At 46.8% G+C, this 17647-nt stretch overlaps 1 protein-coding gene across 13 annotated transcripts in view; it reads right to left on the bottom strand.

The window, feature by feature from the left end:
* The window catches only part of NEDD4L (NEDD4 like E3 ubiquitin protein ligase), a 365448-nt gene that overhangs the window by 23147 nt on the left and 324654 nt on the right, over positions 1–17647 (bottom strand). For all 13 annotated transcript variants that reach the window (XM_043444297.1, XM_043444298.1, XM_043444296.1 and 10 more), the window contains 5 exons: positions 11883–11948; positions 9332–9561; positions 7190–7311; positions 6213–6283; positions 4641–4736 (listed from right to left, as the gene is read on the bottom strand). In XM_043444297.1, the coding sequence (XP_043300232.1) occupies positions 4641–4736; positions 6213–6283; positions 7190–7311; positions 9332–9561; positions 11883–11948 (585 nt within the window). The remainder of the gene's footprint in view (positions 1–4640; positions 4737–6212; positions 6284–7189; positions 7312–9331; positions 9562–11882; positions 11949–17647) is intronic.

Raw genomic sequence — 17647 nt, 5'->3', positions numbered from 1 at the left:
AAAGACTAGTTAGACATCTACAAGCGGGGCGCCCCCATTTGCCTACCAACGTAGGAGACATGAGTTCGATCCCTGATTCAGGAAGATGGAAGACCCCACGTGCTGTGGAGCGCCCAGGCCTGTGTGCCACAGCTGCTGACCTTGTGCTTTGGAGCCCGGGAACTGCAGCTACTGAGCCCCTGAGCCTCAACTACCGAAGCCCATGCGCCCTAGAACCTGTGCTCCACAGCAAGAGGAGCCATTGCGATGAGAAACCCACGCCCCACAACTAGAGGGCAGCCCTGCTCGCTGCAGCCAGAGAAAGCCCGAGTGACAGAGACTCAGCTCAGCCAGTAAACAGATAAATAGTTATATATATATATAAAATATTTATTACTATATATTATGTGCGACCCCATGGACTATACAGTTCATGGAACTCTCCAAGCCAGAATACTGGAGTGGATAGCCTTTCCCCTCTTCAGGGGATCTTCCCAACCCAGGGATCGCACCCAGGTCTCCCGCACTGCGGGTGGATTCTCTACCAGCTGAGTCACAAGGGAAGCCATATGATACGTCTATGGTGGCTTACCCGCAGGTGGGGGCAGACAGGGAACACAGAGAGAGCTGAGGAACAGCAGGGAGGTAAGAATGAACAGGGCCTCGTGATGGACCGAACGTGGGAGATGAGAGCTAGGTGCAGCTGCTTAACTAACTCTGTATTTTTTCCAGAATACAAAATAGATATGCTAGTTCCTTGTTAATCAGGTTTAGCTCTCTAAAAAGGAAAGGCATTTCACAAATAGGGCACCTAATCATTATCTTACGCATCTCGCGAGTCTGTTTTGATTACTGCATTACTCTACCTGATTCAATTCAAAGTCAGAAAAATCCACATAAAATGAGGCGGCTTGAGAATTGTTTTTAATGAATAGTTGACATGAATTATGATGATCATCAGAATCTTTATCCAAAGTCTACTGAAAAATGCAAACATTTTCTGTTCGGTTTGTACCTGTTAGGTAGGAATAGTTACATTTAACTGTGACTGAGGAAGGTTTCTCAGGGGTCTGCATCTCATCGTGGCATCAGTAATGCCTTCTGAACTGTGTTATTTAAGTCAGTCATATGGAGTTCTATGGGCTTCCCTGATGGCTCAGCGGTGAAGAATCCGCCTGTAAAGCAAGAGACGCAGGAGACGTGGGTTCGATCCCTGGGTTGGGAAGATGCCCTGGAGGAGGAAATGGCAACCCGCTCTAGAATTCTTGCCTGGAGAATCTCATGGACAGAGGAGCCTGGAGAGCTACAGTCCAAAGGGTTGCACAGAGTCAGACACGACAGAGGGACCTGACTGACTGAGCATGGATGGAGCTCTGTAAGTATAAACACATGAGACCCTTCTTTTTGCATCTGACACCCTAAGACTAATTTTAAGTCTCCTCGGCTTTTTACTTCTCCCTCCATGTGTTAAAAATGCAAAGATGACACAGTTCCAGGATGATCAGCCATGTGTTACCCTTTGAAAATTGGCAGTCAAGACCCTTAAAAAAAAGGTCCAGCTTAATAAAAAGTCACCACAATTTCAATTACATTTTGTTTTCTCACACTTGGAGCTTCCATTACTTGTAACATTAAAAAAATGAGATCAGTATGATTCAGTCCTTTGCTCACTAAGCATGCAGTAGGCATCGCGACACGCTGGGCCCTGTAGAAACCTAGGAACCTCGAGGGCCCAGGGGAGGCAGCCGGTCAGTGGTGGCTGGAGGTCAGTGTGGGGAGCGCCACGGGGGCAGGGGGGCTGGCGAGGAGATGGTGCTGCACAGCCAGCAGAGGGCACGGGGCGTCCTGGGGGACAGCACGGTGGGCGCCCCACGGCTGTGAAGGTGCAGGAAGGAGGTGTCGGGAGGGCAGGCGAAGGTGCGCCATGCTGGGGAGGCTTCGGCTCACACTGAAGGCACGGGGCAGCCAGTGGGGAAGGTGCTGAGCAGGACAGCTCCGGACCCAGGTGTGCTTTCCACACTCACCACACCCAGAGCACACGTGTGGGGGCCTCAGGGGGAGGGCTGGAGAGGGGACGATGTGGGGACCAGGGGCCGGGCCAGAGGCCTGAGCGAGGGAAGGTGTGGACGAGGGAAGCGATGAGGACTCGTGGGAAGAAAGAGGGAAGAGGCCAAGGTGGAGGGGGTGGGGGCCACTGATCAGACCGAGGCAGGGGCCGGGGCTGGGAGGAGGGAGTGGCTTCAGTTCAGTTCCGGGACCTGTGGGTCTTTCTGGAGAGAGGAGGGGCTCAGGAGCCCAGGGGGAATCTGGACACGAGAGGAAGGGTGTGGACTGGAGATAAGAGACGGGGGTGGGGGTGAGCAGCGCAGAGATGGGTGGAACCCGAACTGCACGGTGACTGAGCGTTGGGGTCTGGAGGAGAAAAGCATCAGGCAGAGGAGCATCCAGGTTGTAGGGCCGACAGAAGCAGTGGGACTTGGAAGAGCTGGAAGGGTGAAGGGGGGAGGGGTGACGGGGGAGAGGAGGGGTGACTTGCAGGGGCTCAAGGGAAGGGGGAAGAGCAGAGGAAGGAAGCAGATTAAGGGCAGGAACCCATTTACATTTAGTCCTGGGGGGGCGGCTACTGCTAATCTAGATGGGATACCGTGGGGGGGCGGGTGTGCAGAAAAGGTTTCCCTCCCCCTTCCCCACAAGCCTCCCACAAGGACGGGTGGTGTCCACTGGTCTGTGAAGATTTTTGGTCATGAAGCACAATATGCAGCAAAAAAGGGATGGGAGGGCAAACAAGATTTTTAAATGAATTCACTGATCATTCACATTTATCACAAGGTCTCACTCATCCCTGGTGTTTGATTTTATGAGCCTCAACTGTGCCAACCAAGAAGGAGAGAAAACACAGACTCCCCGAGTCCCACCCACTCCCAGGCTCACACGAGTGACTGCTCCTGGCTCAAGCATATGTAACAATAATCCTGGTATCTATGTGATCACCTTGTCGCTGGATAGTTTTTGCCCCCACCTCTCTGTCAGAAATTCCTTCATATCCAGCGGCATCAGCTTCTTTTTTCTAAGACTGTGAACCCAAGAGGGCAGGGACCTGATTTCCTCTCCTCACTTATAAAACTGAGCCCAGCATTGTGACGAGAAAAGAGAATGTGAATGCACTTCTGGGGCAGTGGAGGACAGTTCAGTAATCTCTGATGCAATAAAGAACAAAGCAACATCATTTTTCATAGACAACCCTTAAAATGGGCTCCACCATCTCATGAACTTGGTCAAGGCCATGAGATCTGGTCTGGGAGATGGAACTCTCTCTGGGCTTTTGTGAAAGGACAGGAGCCAGGGCTAGATAACACCTTGAGAAGGCCCTCCCTGCCCACCTGCCCACCCCCCCCCCAACCAGTGTTATCACAGGGGACAAACGAATCAGAGATAACACATCCCTACACAACTTCAGGGTGATGATGAGAATTCCAAGCAGGCAATTTTTATCTTTGAAATTAATTTTTACAGTTAACACAGCCTGAGCTATGGTTTTTTCAGTAGTGCTGTACGGATATGACAGTTGGACCATAAAGAAGGCTGAGCACTGAAGAATTGGTGCTTTTGAACTGCAGTGTTGGAGAAGACTCTTGAGAGTCCTGGACTGCAAGGAGATCCAATCAGTCAATCCTAAATGAAATCAGTCCTGAATGTTCATTGGAAGGACTGATGCTGAAGCTGAAACTCCAATACTTTGGCCACCTGACGTGAAGAACTGACTCATCTGAAAAGACCCTGATGCTGGGAAAGATTGAAGGCAGGAGGAGAAGGGGATGAGAGGACAAGATGGTTGGATGGCATCACCGACTCAATGGACATGAGTTTGAGCACGCTTTGGGAGATGGTGAAGGACAGGGAGGCCTGGTGTGCTGCAGTCCATGGGGCTGCAGAGAGTCAGACAAGAACTTAACTGAACCACAAGGACAGTACAGGTGCCAAGCAAGGTCAGAAAACCCTGAGCCTGCTGAGCCCTCAAAGAGAAATTTCATCACGACAAGGGAACTATTAAAGCAGAGGGAAAAAATCAAGGTCCCCCAGACATCACCTACTCTTGGTCACATATTTACATCACTAAGTAAACACTGACACTATACCTATATTTTAAAACCACGGAACCAACATTCACATTCAAATCTACTTTAGATGAGAAGTAGGTACTACTTCATGGCCCAGAGGCCTTAGAATTTCTCTAACTTTGCAGGAAGAGAAATTCTTTGGCTTCCCTGGTGGTTCTGACAGTAAAGCATCTGCCTGCAATGCGGGACACCTGGGTTCAATCCCGGGGTCGGGAAGATCCCCTGGAGAAGGAAATGGCAACCCACTGCAGTATTCTTGCCTGGAAAATCCCATGGACAGAGCCTGGTAGGCTACAGTCCATGGGGTCGCAAAGAGTTGGACACGACTGAGCAACTTCTCTTTTGCAGGAAGAGAGGCAGCTGTAATTGGGATTAGCTTCCTGGCATGACAATAAGGTGCTGGTGATACAATGAGATGATAATGAACACCTAAAGCTCCTGGCGGTTGTTTTTAATTGTCCAGCAAAGTTGTGGTACAGCCTGTGCAGAAGCAAAGACTCTGAAAGTCAAGGGTGAGTGCGGGTGGCCACCTACAACACATACCTGCCCAAAGTTCTCTTCATCAATGCAGAACATAAGGTCCAGTTCAGTTGGGTCATTTTCTAGGATCCATTTCAAAGAGTTGTAATATTCGCTATCCTATAAAAGTGACACAAAAATTAAAATATTTTTTTCAAAACGCTCCTTTGACTTCTTTAAATGATTCTGTCCTCCCAGTGTAATTCCATTTAGAATCTCAAGAAATGCATTAGTTACTAACATCATGTTTGCAGCCCTACCCCACCCTACTCTCCCCTGCTGAGGTTTGTGGTTGGATCCTGTCCTCTGTGAAAACGAAGTGGCCCGCTCTGCAAGGCAGTCAGGAAATCACACAACCGAGCCTGTAGAGCTCAGTACACTCCCCGTGTCTAAAGAGCGACAATATCAGAGGAAAGTAGGAGGGACTGAGAGAGTCCTAATTAGACACCCGTGGTTTCAAGCTGTGCCCCTTCCTGGGCTTTTATCACTCTCTGCAAGTCACTGGGAACAAAACTCAGAACACGGGCCCCAGAGCCTGGGCTCCAAGAAGGAAAAAGAATGTGGGTGCCTACTATCCCCATGGGGGATAAAACCAATTTAGACTTGAAGAGAAGCCTCTGCACTCCCAGCTTCCTCGCTGCACAGTAACAAAGCATACAGCTTAAGCTAGAGGTGAGAGCTGAAGAGAAGCTTGACATGGGCACGGCGGTACGCAGAGCTCCGGGCCCACAGGAAAACCAGCTGAGTGGCCCCGTGTGCACGCTGGCCTTGGCCCTCCTGCCACACCCAGAGGCTGTGTCATGAGCCACACGCACACAGCTCACGGACCCAACTCCACAACACCAGCAGTCAACGTGGCGGCAAGGCTGAGGGAAGGAAGGCGCTTCCTGGCGGCCCCAGGGAAACACTCCCTCTGGTTCCCACTCCCGTGGAGGTGAGCGGTGGGGTCGCAGGTAAATTAAAAGAAAAACAGAAGCAAAGGATACTGGGAAAAGAGCATCGGATTTTGCTTTTACAGAAAATCCTTTCAACTTTGAAAGGGTCAGCCTAGATTAAAAATGAGCAAGTTAAATGCAACATGAAAACCCAAATCAAAAGTCAGCAATTACTGTTTACTTTTTCATTCTTCTACACTGCAGCCCTTCTTCCCTGTCTAGGGTGACATCAAATATCTTTCCCTTATCTACTGTTTGGCCTGGTCCCCTGCCATTGTTTTAGGTTGGAAAACAAAGAGATGGCAGACAAACCTGTAACCTGTTCAGTATTAGCGATTTCAATGGAAAACACGGGCAATGATGAGGTTTCTAGATGACCCTTGGATTTAACTTGGTCAATCTAGTCCTGGGTAAGCAGAGATAACTGAGCTGTGGGTGTGTCTACCACAAATACCGTGACTCTAGCAAATGTGAACAATGACTTGCTTATTTAAAAAGTTATGGAGATCAGTTAACCTCTTAAACAACTAAATGTTCCCTGCTGCTCATACTGAACGAGGGTGCCTATAAAAATCGCTATGATTACCCCACGGTCTCAGCTCCCTTTCTGTAAAGCACAAGCGGCTTGTGATGTCCACCAGAGTAACTCGTATTTACTCACCACAGATTCCATGTCGTTCAGAGTTATCTGCTTTCCCAGCATCATTTTATAAAACGGTCGAATGAAGAAACCTAAAGTGTGGGGAAAACTGGGTTAGTTTCAAATCTTTGACGATGCTGTGCACCAGAGCAAGAACTAAAAACTAACCCGCTTTCATGTGCCTGAGGGGCCAGGAGAGACAGCGAGGCCCCTCTGTAGTCAGACACGGGCCTGGTGTGCACAGGGGTGCGGAGCGGATGGGGAAGCAGGGAACCCTAACCCTAACCCTAACACTAACAGGGGCGGCCCGGCGGAGTGCGGAGGCCAGAAAGGCTGCTGCGAGACGACCGAGCAGCTTCAAGCAGAGGCGGGAACCTGCAGCGCAAATGGGGCGAGAAAGGCACGCCCGGCGGGGGCAAGGCGGGAGCGCGCCCGGCCGGCAGGTGGGGAGAGGAGGCGGGGTGAGAAGGGAGCGCGCGAGGCCGTGAGGAGCCTGTGCGGTCTCCCGGGGGTGAGCGGGCGCTGGGTGGGGTGACGGCAGTGAGGACCCCCCGCAGCCGTGCCCGGCCGGCCTGCACCACACGCCTCTCCACAGGACGTGGGAACCTCGGCCCCCTCCACCTTCAGTCCCCGTCCTCAGCCCGCCCTCGGTCTCCCCAGGCACCCACCCCCGGCAGCAGCTCCTGCTCCCTCCAGCTCAGTGGGGCCCTAAGATGAGGCTCAAAGCTCTCCGGTGTCTGGGGAGGGAAGAAGGTGAGGCCAGAGACGGGGCTAGGGGGCTGACACCAACATGCTGCGTGTCTGCTCCGTCCGAGGGTATCACGGCCTTAAGAAGCACCTTTGTTATGGGCAAAGCATTAAAAAAAGAATCTACCGATTTACAGAGAACCAGTGAAGCTCTTCTGCTTAAACTCTATGATGTGAATAAGACACCTCATGAAAGAACACAGAGAACAGTGTCCTATTTTTATTAATTCAACACTTTTTAAATAACTTACCATCTAGAAGTTTTCCGTGAAACACTGCCAGTCCAGCAACTCTTCCAATAAAAGTGAAATAGGACAAATGATCTTCATTACAGAGGCCTGAATTGGGATTGATCTGAAGTGTGTAGTTGTCCCTTTTGGGGAGGAAGAGAGAAAAAAGAAATGCAATCAAATCAATCAGTCCTAAAGGAAATCAACCCTGAATAGTCACTGGAAGGACTGATACTCCAATACTTTGGCTACCTGATGCAAAGAGCCAACTGAATGGAAAAGACTCTGATGATGGGAAAGACTGAAGCCAAAAGGAGAAGTGGGTGACAGATGAAACAGTTAAGATAGCATCACTGACTCAATGGACATGAATGTGTCCGGGAGACAGTGCAGGACAGGGGGGCCTGGCATGCTGCAGTCCATGGGACTGCAAGGAGTTGGACACGACTTAGCGACTGAACAACAAAAGAAATGCAAGCGTTTGAATTTTCTGTTTCCGCCTGTCAACAGGCTTTCATAGTGTACCTGTAACATCCTGTACCTGACAGATAAGGAGTAAAAGCTAGAGAACAGAGTTTATTTAGCGGTTAGCCTCTTTCCATGACCAAGGACAGAGATCTACTAGAGCTGGTGAACATGCCCTGTTAAGTTAAACCATAAGGAACTGTGGATATCTGGCTGTGCTGATTGACAGAAACGTCAGTTTCATACGGTTCGGCCAAGTACCTCTGGAAGATGAGAAACACCACAGACCACAGGGGCTGGACGCAGACTCCCAGCCACATGAGGGTTTATGTAAGAGGGTTAATTCCTTCCAGAGGCTTCCGGTTTGGGGGTTAAGGTTTTTCCTTGGGGCCCAACCCCTGACCCGTCTGGCCAGCACTCCGCCCTGAACGGCCCCTGGTGGTGACACAGGCTGCCCCGACGGCGGGAGCCTTAGAGTGCGGACGTGCATTGGTTTGCCGTCTGGTCTCACAATCACGAGCATCAGTGCTTTTCACAGGCTCTGCAGCCGGACTCCTCTGGGCGCCACGCTGGGATGTGGGTGAGGTGTGGATGTGGTCTCTGATCCTCTCCATTTTCATGGCTTCTGTCAGTTTTACAAAATGGGAAACTCTTGGCCAGACCACTGAGGCTGCCCTCTCCAAAGAGCCCTCAGGAGACCGGCACCAGGGGGAAGGCGCGGCAGAAGTCTTGGCCCCAGAGAGCGCGGACTGCTTCTCAAGGTCAACGACTCTCCTACTGAGGGACTGGGCCCAGCCTGAGGCTTTGGGGAAGCCGCAGCCTGGAGGGGGAAACGGTGGCCTTCTAAGCAACCATGGCTTGATTCCCGAGAAAGCCACTGACTGCCTCAGCCTTCATGCCCGGCAGTGATGAAATCCTAAGGCAAGGGGAAGGCTGGGCCTTGCCTTGCAGGCCCAGGACAGTCCTCTGATCCTAAGGGACGGGTCCTCAATTTCCCTTTAAGCAGTATAATGTCAGAAACTATTCCTATTAACAACGACCTTCTGAATTCTGACAGTGACAAATTCCCCTGAATTAACATAACAAATGAAAAGTGCTCTGTTCCTTACCATAAGTACCCAACACGTTTTCAATTTCAATTACATGAACCCAAGAGACAAGAGAAGAATTATTTTTAGGTGTTCACAGTGCACTGTATTTCACCACGTGGAGTCAGAGTCTGTTCTAGGAGGGAGGCGGGAGGGAGGGGCTGAGGTCAGCAGTGTTCCTTCACCTCCAGTGAGCGAGCTGCTTGCCCTCTCACTGTGCGCTCTGTTGCTCGGTCACGTCCGACTCTAAAGCTCCATGGACCGTAGCCCGCCAGGCTCCTCTGTCCATGGGATTCTCCAGGCAAGAATACTGGAGTGTGTTGCCATGCCCTCCTCCAGAGGATCCTCCCAACCCAGGTCTCCCGCATTGCAGACAGATTCTTTACCATCTGAGCCACCAGGGAAGGCCAAGAATACTTGAGTGGGCAGCCTATTCCATCTCCAGGGGATCTTCCCAACCCAGGAATGGAACCAGGGTCTCCTGCATTGCAGGCAGATCCTTTACTAGCTGAACTACCAGAAAAGCCCACTCTCTCATCAAGTTTAAATTCATGAGGAATAAACCTGTCTCCGTGGGGGGACACATTCTGAATGCACTCCAGACACTTACGTTGCCGAGTACTCGAAGAGACCGTAGTAAGGGTTGAACATCTCCTTGGACAGTAGGAAGAACCACTCTCTGGCCACGCCCCCGTAGTCCAGACCTTTCTCTGATTCAAACTCAATCCACAGCCTCGCTTTCAGGACATCTGGTCTTTTCACAGACATGATTCTTCGATAGGACTCTTCAAATATATTATTTCTGTGAAGTTTCATTTCAAACCTATTTGGAATATCAGCCTAAAAAATTAAAGAAAAAACAAATAAAACCGACACACAGTCAGAGAGTAAAAATACACCTGACTTCCTAACAGAAAAACAGCAAAGAGCAGAAATGATGGAAGCCTTCGAATAATCAGGGATGAATGGTTCCAACTGGGACTCTGCTCTTTCTAGATTTTTCTTCACAGACAGAAAGCCTCGCTACATCAGGAGGAGACACACAGCATCCATGAGCAGCTGTCAGACTGAGTCAGCAACACGTGCTGTGGAAGAAACTATGCTGACTAAAGACAAATTGTCCTGTCCTGCTTTTATGAGCAACTGTGGGGCCCTTATCCACCCGCTGGCAACTGAAACACGGTCAGCTCTCTATATTGTTTCAGTCCAAGAAAGGGACTTCAGTCCAGATGATTAAAACCCATAGACAACCCCCACCTAGCCAGGCTGGGATGACTCTGAGCCCTGGTAGGGGCTCCAGCTGCAGGCGTGGGTCCATGATGCTTAGAAGCTAATTCTATTGCCAGGGTTGGGGTGGGCAGACCTTGATGATCAGGCCAAAGGCCACAGCTATTTGACGATAAATGTGAAAATTAAAAGGCACTTGACTGAAGATGAGAATAACTGCTTCCTGGCAAACAGGCCCAGGGTCGGCTCTCTTATGACAATGGATTTGCAGAGTCAGTGTCCAGGCAGAAGGTACCGCAGAGGGCAAGTGCTACAGAGTGAGACAGGGTGGGCCCCTCAGTCATCACTTATCCTCAGAAGAAACGCAGGCGACTCACAAAGAAACATGGGAATTCCAGGGGTTCAAATCTGAGTCATTCTAAGATGGAGTTGCCAGGAGCTCCGCGATTCAGGGTGATGGAAAAGAGAACAGAACCTGCAGTGGGAGCTCCCTGAGGCGGAGGCTGGGTCCCAGGCATCTCTGTGTCCCCGGTGCATCATCCACAGCAGAGGCAGGGGTGGAGTGGGCTGGGGGCGTGGAGTGGGCTGGGGAGTGGAGTGGGCTGGGGGGGTGGGCAGGAAGCGCAGGCAGACGGGGAGATCTGAGAGGGCTGGGGGCGTGGAGTGGGCTGGGGGGGCGGGCAGGAAGCGCAGGCAGACGGGGAGATCTGAGAGGGCTGGGGGCGTGGAGTGGGCTGGGGGGGCGGGCAGGAAGTGCAGGCAGATGGGGAGATCTGAGTGGGCTAGGGGCGTGGAGTGGGCTGGGGAGTGGAGTGGGCTGGGGGGGTGGGCAGGAAGCGCAGGCAGACGGGGAGATCTGAGAGGGCTGGGGAGGTGAAGTGGGCTGGGGAGCGGAGTGGGCTGGGGGGGCGGGCAGGAAGTGCAGGCAGACGGGGAGATCTGAGTGGGCTGGGGGCATGGAGTGGGCTGGGGAGCGGAGTGGGCTGGGGGCGTGGAGTGGGCTGGGGGGGCGGGCAGGAAGCGCAGGCAGATGGGGAGATCTGAGAGGGCTGGGGAGGTGAAGTGGGCTGGGGGGACGGGCAGGAAGCACAGGCAGACGGGGAGATCTGAGCTGTGGGAAACACACCCCTTTTCCCAGTGAGCAGAAGCCAATCAACAGTGACCAGTGTGAAAACACCCCAGAGAGAGTGAAGGCACAACTGAGGAGAAGACCGGGAAATCCTCACCAGACAGGTGAGACCAGAGTGAAATGGAAGACCCAGTGTTAAGGATCTGGGGAGATATGTCAGTAGGAAATGTAATATTGTAATTTAAAACACTGCCTGCAAAAAGCCTTACAAGGTCTCTTGGTTTTGCCAGAATCTTAATGGCTTTCCCAGTGAGAATTTTTACTCTGAAAATGACATTTGGTCTTAATATGCCAAATATTATAAATTATATTTATGTTTTGCATATCAAAATTAAAACTATACTTTGGAATTTAAATGGACACACTTGAACATTTTTATAATTAGGACTGAGGTTTTATTAAATAGGGTAACCTAAGCAATTGCATAGGCTTCTCCAATTTTTTTCCCTTGGTCCTGAATTATTTTATATCTCATGAAATCATTTCCATCTTTTTATGTATTACATGAGAAATTATCTTCAGGTGATATAATATGTTTTGGGTTGGCCAAAGGTTTTTCCGCAAGATGATATGGAAACACCCAAAGGAACTTTTTGGCCGACACAATAATACTAAGTTAATATTGACTTACCATTTCTGTTAAAAAGAAAATTCAGATTGAAGATCCAGGTGGATTAAAGTGCAGTGAAAAAAGGAAAGTAGCATTTTCGATACAGACATAAAAGTAAGAAACAAGTTCTCACTGAAGTAATTTTGGTAACTTAACAAATGACTAAGGCAGCATTTTTGGAAGACATGTACTCACAGGTTTCTTTAATTTCTTCCTAAAGTAGTCATATTTCTGCTTAAATTCTCTGGAGTAAGGAACAGCCTGGAAGACAAATGTATAAATATAGACAATATGAACAATACAGTTGAAATTTTATGTACATGAAGCCAACATTCAGAAAATTTCATGAATCATGAACCTTAAAATTGTCACTCTCCATATAACCATTGAAATTTACATAATGTCTACACACCATATGGGAAGTTTTAGAAATGATTAAGATTATTCAGCACTGAATGAGGCTTTCACCCCTGAAAACAATACGGATGTTCAAGAAATCACTTAGAGATATTATACATAAATAGACTTTCCATGTGACTTTTGTCTGAATATGCATCAAGGTGCATTGTAATCTTTTTATTGATTGTAGTTTAGATAAGTTATTGGCTATCATATATTTTAACACACAACTCCAAATGAGCTGCACTGTCATTCAGAAAAGACTAACTGAGCTTTAACAATCTTTGGGAGAAAAAGTTAACAGCAGAAAGGCAAGTGAACTGATTCTCTTGTCAAGGAATGAAAAACTGAGCAGACAGCACGCTGGAAACATCCTCATTTTAGGAGCTGATTATTCAGTGGTCGTGGGCAAGGATCTCTTTAAATCTGGAAGGCTGTGTCTAAGGAGCAGAGGGATGATCCCTCAGGAGTGAGCTCAGTAACTGAGCTAACATTATTCATAAGCTCTGGGATCTCTTCAGGTAAAGCAGTAACATTTTTATACCGTCATTCAAATAAATATTCCTTACTTGTTATGCTGTCAGGTAGCTTACAGTATCTGAGAGCCCTGACTTCAAGCTGTTGAAAAGGCTTACAATTCTTTTTCTGAAGCAGAAAGGACTGGCTTTTGCACACACCCAGACAAAACTGTGACAGCCTTACACTCAGAACAACTCATTGCTTTCTGGAGCATAGTGTGAGTCTGGGCAAGAATACGTCTGCTGGTATCATTTTGGGCTGCACTAATGAAATATACTAATCTTTTGCAAAGGGTTTCCAGACTCCAAACCTTATGCTTCAGCCACACTTATTCCTGACCAGAAAGAGAGGAAATGAAGAGCAAGAGTTTCTTCCCTTCATACTGCTTTAAGACATGATCACACAGATAGTAACTAGGCCAAAACAAAAACAAGTAACTGCTGTCACAGAAAACAGTGATCATGTCAGTATCCTGCTTTGTAATTCAAGAGCAAAAGACATTACATTTATGTGTCTTAAGAGCATTCTGAAGACAACTGGCTGTCAAGGGGGAGAGGCAGAGAGACGGATTAGAGGTTGGGGTTGGGAGATGCAAACTGTTACACTTAGAAACGATAAACAACAAGGTCCTACTGTATAGCACGATATCCTGGTATAAATCATACATAGTTTAATATATATGTAACTATATATACATAGTTGTACATACACTCAGTATGTGTATAACTGCGAAACTGCTGTATGGTGGAGATTGGCACAATACTGCAGATTGACTATACTTCAATTAAAAAAAAGACCATCTATACTACCTATGGTTTGTTCTTCGTTTTTAGTTTTTAAGCCAGTCTTTGTTTGCTTTTCCACTGAACATTAGACATGACTATATATCATATTTATTTTGGACAGTCTGATGAAATAATGTATGAATTCCGCTTCCAGAAAAGGTAGAGGTTTTATCACCATCTGGACAACCACCAGCACAAGGAAATGGATACAATGGTCTGAACTAAGCCAATAAAGACATTATCATGCTTTTTGCTCTACAGCTTTTTTAGAAGCTACTGTGAGCAACGGGCAATAAAAACTAAATGAATACAATAACTAAATGCAAGGCAGGAAAATGATAGAATTCCTCTTACAGGAGATGGTTGGGGAAGGCAGCACAGGAAAGAGAAACCTGAGCAGAAATGAGAGTGACAGGACAGAACAAGCCACGACAGGAACAGTGAGATCCCAACGAAAGCAAAGTGTCAAAAAGGAAAGGTGTTTGTCTGAGGTTCTCGGGTATGATTAACTGTGATAGAAGACAATTAAGCTGGAAAAAAAGAAAGATTTCCTTTTATGGTTTCACGCCAGCTTCAGAAGCCCAGATTTGTAGGACAGATTCCCTGCCAGCTAGCTCTGTCACATAACCTCTCTAATCTCGAATTCTTGCACAGCGAAGTGGAAGGACTCAACTAGACAAATTGTAAGGCTCTTCCATTTCCCCAAATGTCATTCCCAGCAATTATTTTTTGTTTCCTCATCTGAAAACACTGGAAAAAGGCTTGAACATTCATCACTGTGTATGCAAGTCTGATAGTCTTAAATGACAAGTTTCCCAAGGAATGTATTTCAAAGCGTTGCCCTCAGCCCATGGTACCTCCGCCCCTGTCTGGCTTATAATCTGCGAGCTGCTGACTAGCTGTGGGTGGAAATCAGTGCTGAGATATTTCTAGCCTTTCTCCTTCTGAGGAGATGATGCATGAAAGCTAAGAAATCTTCCTCCTTCTCTAATACTCGTATTTTCTCTCTAGGGGTCGTTCTTACAATGGCTTTTTATATCCTTCTTCTAAAAGGATTCCAACAACGTACCAGGATAAAGACATCCATTCACTGCAGCCTCTGAAGAGAATTATGTTTCTTGTATTGGACAGGCCAAACTATTTATTCTCTTGTGAAAATCTGGCATCTTATTTTCTTATACACAACATAACTTTTAAATAAGGGTATTTAAAAAATGAATGTATCTGTTGATTAAAGCTGCCCTCTATTAAATAAGCTTTCTTTTTTGAAGAAAATGAAAACCTGACACTGTCTAAGTGGGTTCTAAGCATCTGCATGCCATCCTTGTCCACTGCTGACATTGGGGCTCCTGGCAGAGAAGGGCCCGGGCCTGACAGAGAAGTCAGTGGGGCCAGGAGAGCTGAGGCTCCAGTCTGGATTCTGACCCAGACTTTAACTTTTAGCAACACAAGTAGCTTCTGAGAAACTGGGAATCACAACTTCTTCCCTACCATCCCTGACCTGACTGCTGTGAGTTTCAAAGCAGTTGGTTACATAAAGTTCTTGAGTAAGTACAAAGCGTTACACAAGCATGAGACAGTGTTCTTAAGAGAAGCAGGTATGCACAGCACTTCACGTTTCCAGGGCCTTTAGTGGTGATGCCTGTCATACCAAGAGCACACTGAATCACAGTAATGTCACAGAAGGGTCTCCTCTCTGCCAGTATGCAGCATTTTTAAAACTTGGGAAAAAGAAACTCTAGGTACCAGATATGCAGAAAGACTCAAAATTAGAAAACTGGGGTTTGGACCCAGACTTGGTGCTTGGGCTTGAGTTTTTAATCCTCACGTGGGGACATGGAACATGGCCTACAGTCTGTATGACCCAGAACACGGTTCCCTGCACAAGACCCTCGTCTGAGAAGCAGACAAGAAAATTCCACCCACAGGCCTGGGGAAGTTGCAAGGAAGCGTACCTTCTGTCCAGGATCATAACTGGGAGAAAAATAATAAACAAACCCAGACCTCTAATAAACTCAAGACTCCATGTCTGTACACCAGAGTGAGTATCAGGCCCATAGTTATAGTAACTAAGGGTGCGTAAACATAAACTAAACAGTTAACAGGAAATACAGTTCGGGCCATATGAAAGACCTATAAGATAAAAAAAAAAAAAGACGAGTACACACACACTTAAAAATCAAAAAATTATACACTGAACTAGACAATCACCTACCCCTGAGGAGAGTCTACAGACATGACAAGTGAGAGATTTAAAACCACTAAGACCAGAGATGAGAATAAATATAAAAGAGGCTATGAACTAAGTATTCTAAGAATGAGTTAAAAGCTGCATGATTTAAAAGTATGGGTAGAAAAATAAATGAAAGAACAGGACAGAATAACAGTAACTAAAAGGGCCGAGCAAATTTAAAAAGATCAAGCAGAACTTTCAGCAATTAAACCCAGTCACTGAAATGTTGACACAATGCACTGATACAGAGTAGATGATAAAAAGCTTCAAAGGTAATTCACTGGGAGAGCTGAGCCCGCAACATGGCAATAAGACAGACAGAAGATGGACAAGCTCAGAAATAAGACAGAATATGAAACTGAATCAAATACCTAATATGAGCTGCTGATACAGATAATAAAAATGGAAAGTACAATATGCAAAGGAATAACTGTGGGGAACTTTCCCAGATAAAGATAAGATGCAATCCCCAAAAGGAAGAATCACGATGAACCCAAAGTAGAATGCATAAAAAGAAACCTACACTTATATTCATGATAATAAAATTGTACAAAGTTAAAGACAGGGAAAAATTAAAAATCACTGGAGATTTCCTCATCAAAAAAATGACAATTAGACTGACAACAAACTTATTATGGAGGCTGGAAGAGAGAAAAAAAAAAAACAACAACTCCAAAGTACTGAAGGAAAGTAACTGTTGACCAAGGATTCTATAGTCAGCTAAACTATCATTTGACAGACAGGCAGGTAAGCCCCTTCTCTCTCACACACACGCTCACTGAGATTGCTGGCAGAGCAGAGGTTCTCACACTTGGGTGTGCATCAGAATCCTTGCAGGGGTGTGTTAAAATACAGACTGCAGGGCCCACAGCAAAGTTGCTGATTTTCAGTAGGTCTGGTTTAGGACCTCAAAATGTGCATTTCTAATAAGTTTCTGAATGGTTCTGACGCTGTTGATCTATAGGCAACAGTTTTAGAGTCATGAAGTAGAGGTTAAACTTCATTAAGGAGAAAACTTAACCTGGGAAAAAGTAAATGCAAGAACCAAGGGTAGACAAAGAAATTTGATTATATGTAAGTAAATTAAACAAGCATTGACAGCTTTAAAAAAAAAGAAAATGTTAACAATTATCTGGCAAGTTTTTGGCGCTTCCCTGGTAGCTCAGCCGGTAATCTGCCTGCAATGCGGGAGACCTGGGTTTGATCCCTGGGCTGGGAAGATACCCTGGAGAAGGGTACAGATACCCACTCCAGTATTCTGGCGTGGAGAATTCCATGGACTGTATAGTCCATGGGGTCGCAGAGTCAGACATGACTGAGTGACTTTCACTTTCACTTTCATTTGGCAAGTTTAAAGATAAAGTAGTTTTAAAATTCCCTCGAACAATGGAAAGTGGGACTGGGAAGAACAGCATTAAAATTTTTTATTTTATTTTATATTAAGGTATAGCTGATTAACAAAGCTTTGATAGCTCCAGGTGAATAGCACGGGGACTCAGCCATACATATACAAGTATCTGTTCCCCCCAAACTCTCCTCCCTTCCAGTCTGCCACAAAACATTGAGCAGAGGTCCCTGTGCTATATAGTAGGTCCGAGCTGGTTATCCATTTTAAACACTGCAGTGTGTATATGTCCCTAACTCTATCTTCCCCTGGGCAACCATTAGTTTTTTCTCTAAGTCTGGGAGTCTGTTTTTGTTTTGTAAGTAAGTTCATTTGCATCATTTCTTTTTAGAAGAACAGCGCTAAAGTTCCCCAAAGTTGTACATTATCCAGGAAGAGAGAGAGAGAGGGTGATTAATTTTGACATTAAGTCAAGTATGTTGGTTAAAAGTTTTAAAGTGAGCACTGAAAGAACAGAAAGAGAAAATACAACTTCCAAGCAAGTATAGAAAGAGAAAATAAAGACTATCAGTCCAACAGAAAGTAGGAAGAGACAGAAAAGATATATTAAGCAAATACTAGTGAAGCAGAGTGAACACAGTGACTGACAAAGCCACAATCATCATGAGAGATTCTGACC

Source organism: Cervus canadensis, chromosome 23 (assembly GCF_019320065.1).
Source record: "Cervus canadensis isolate Bull #8, Minnesota chromosome 23, ASM1932006v1, whole genome shotgun sequence".
Taxonomy (NCBI): domain Eukaryota; kingdom Metazoa; phylum Chordata; class Mammalia; order Artiodactyla; family Cervidae; genus Cervus; species Cervus canadensis.
This window is presented reverse-complemented; position numbering and strand designations above follow the sequence as displayed.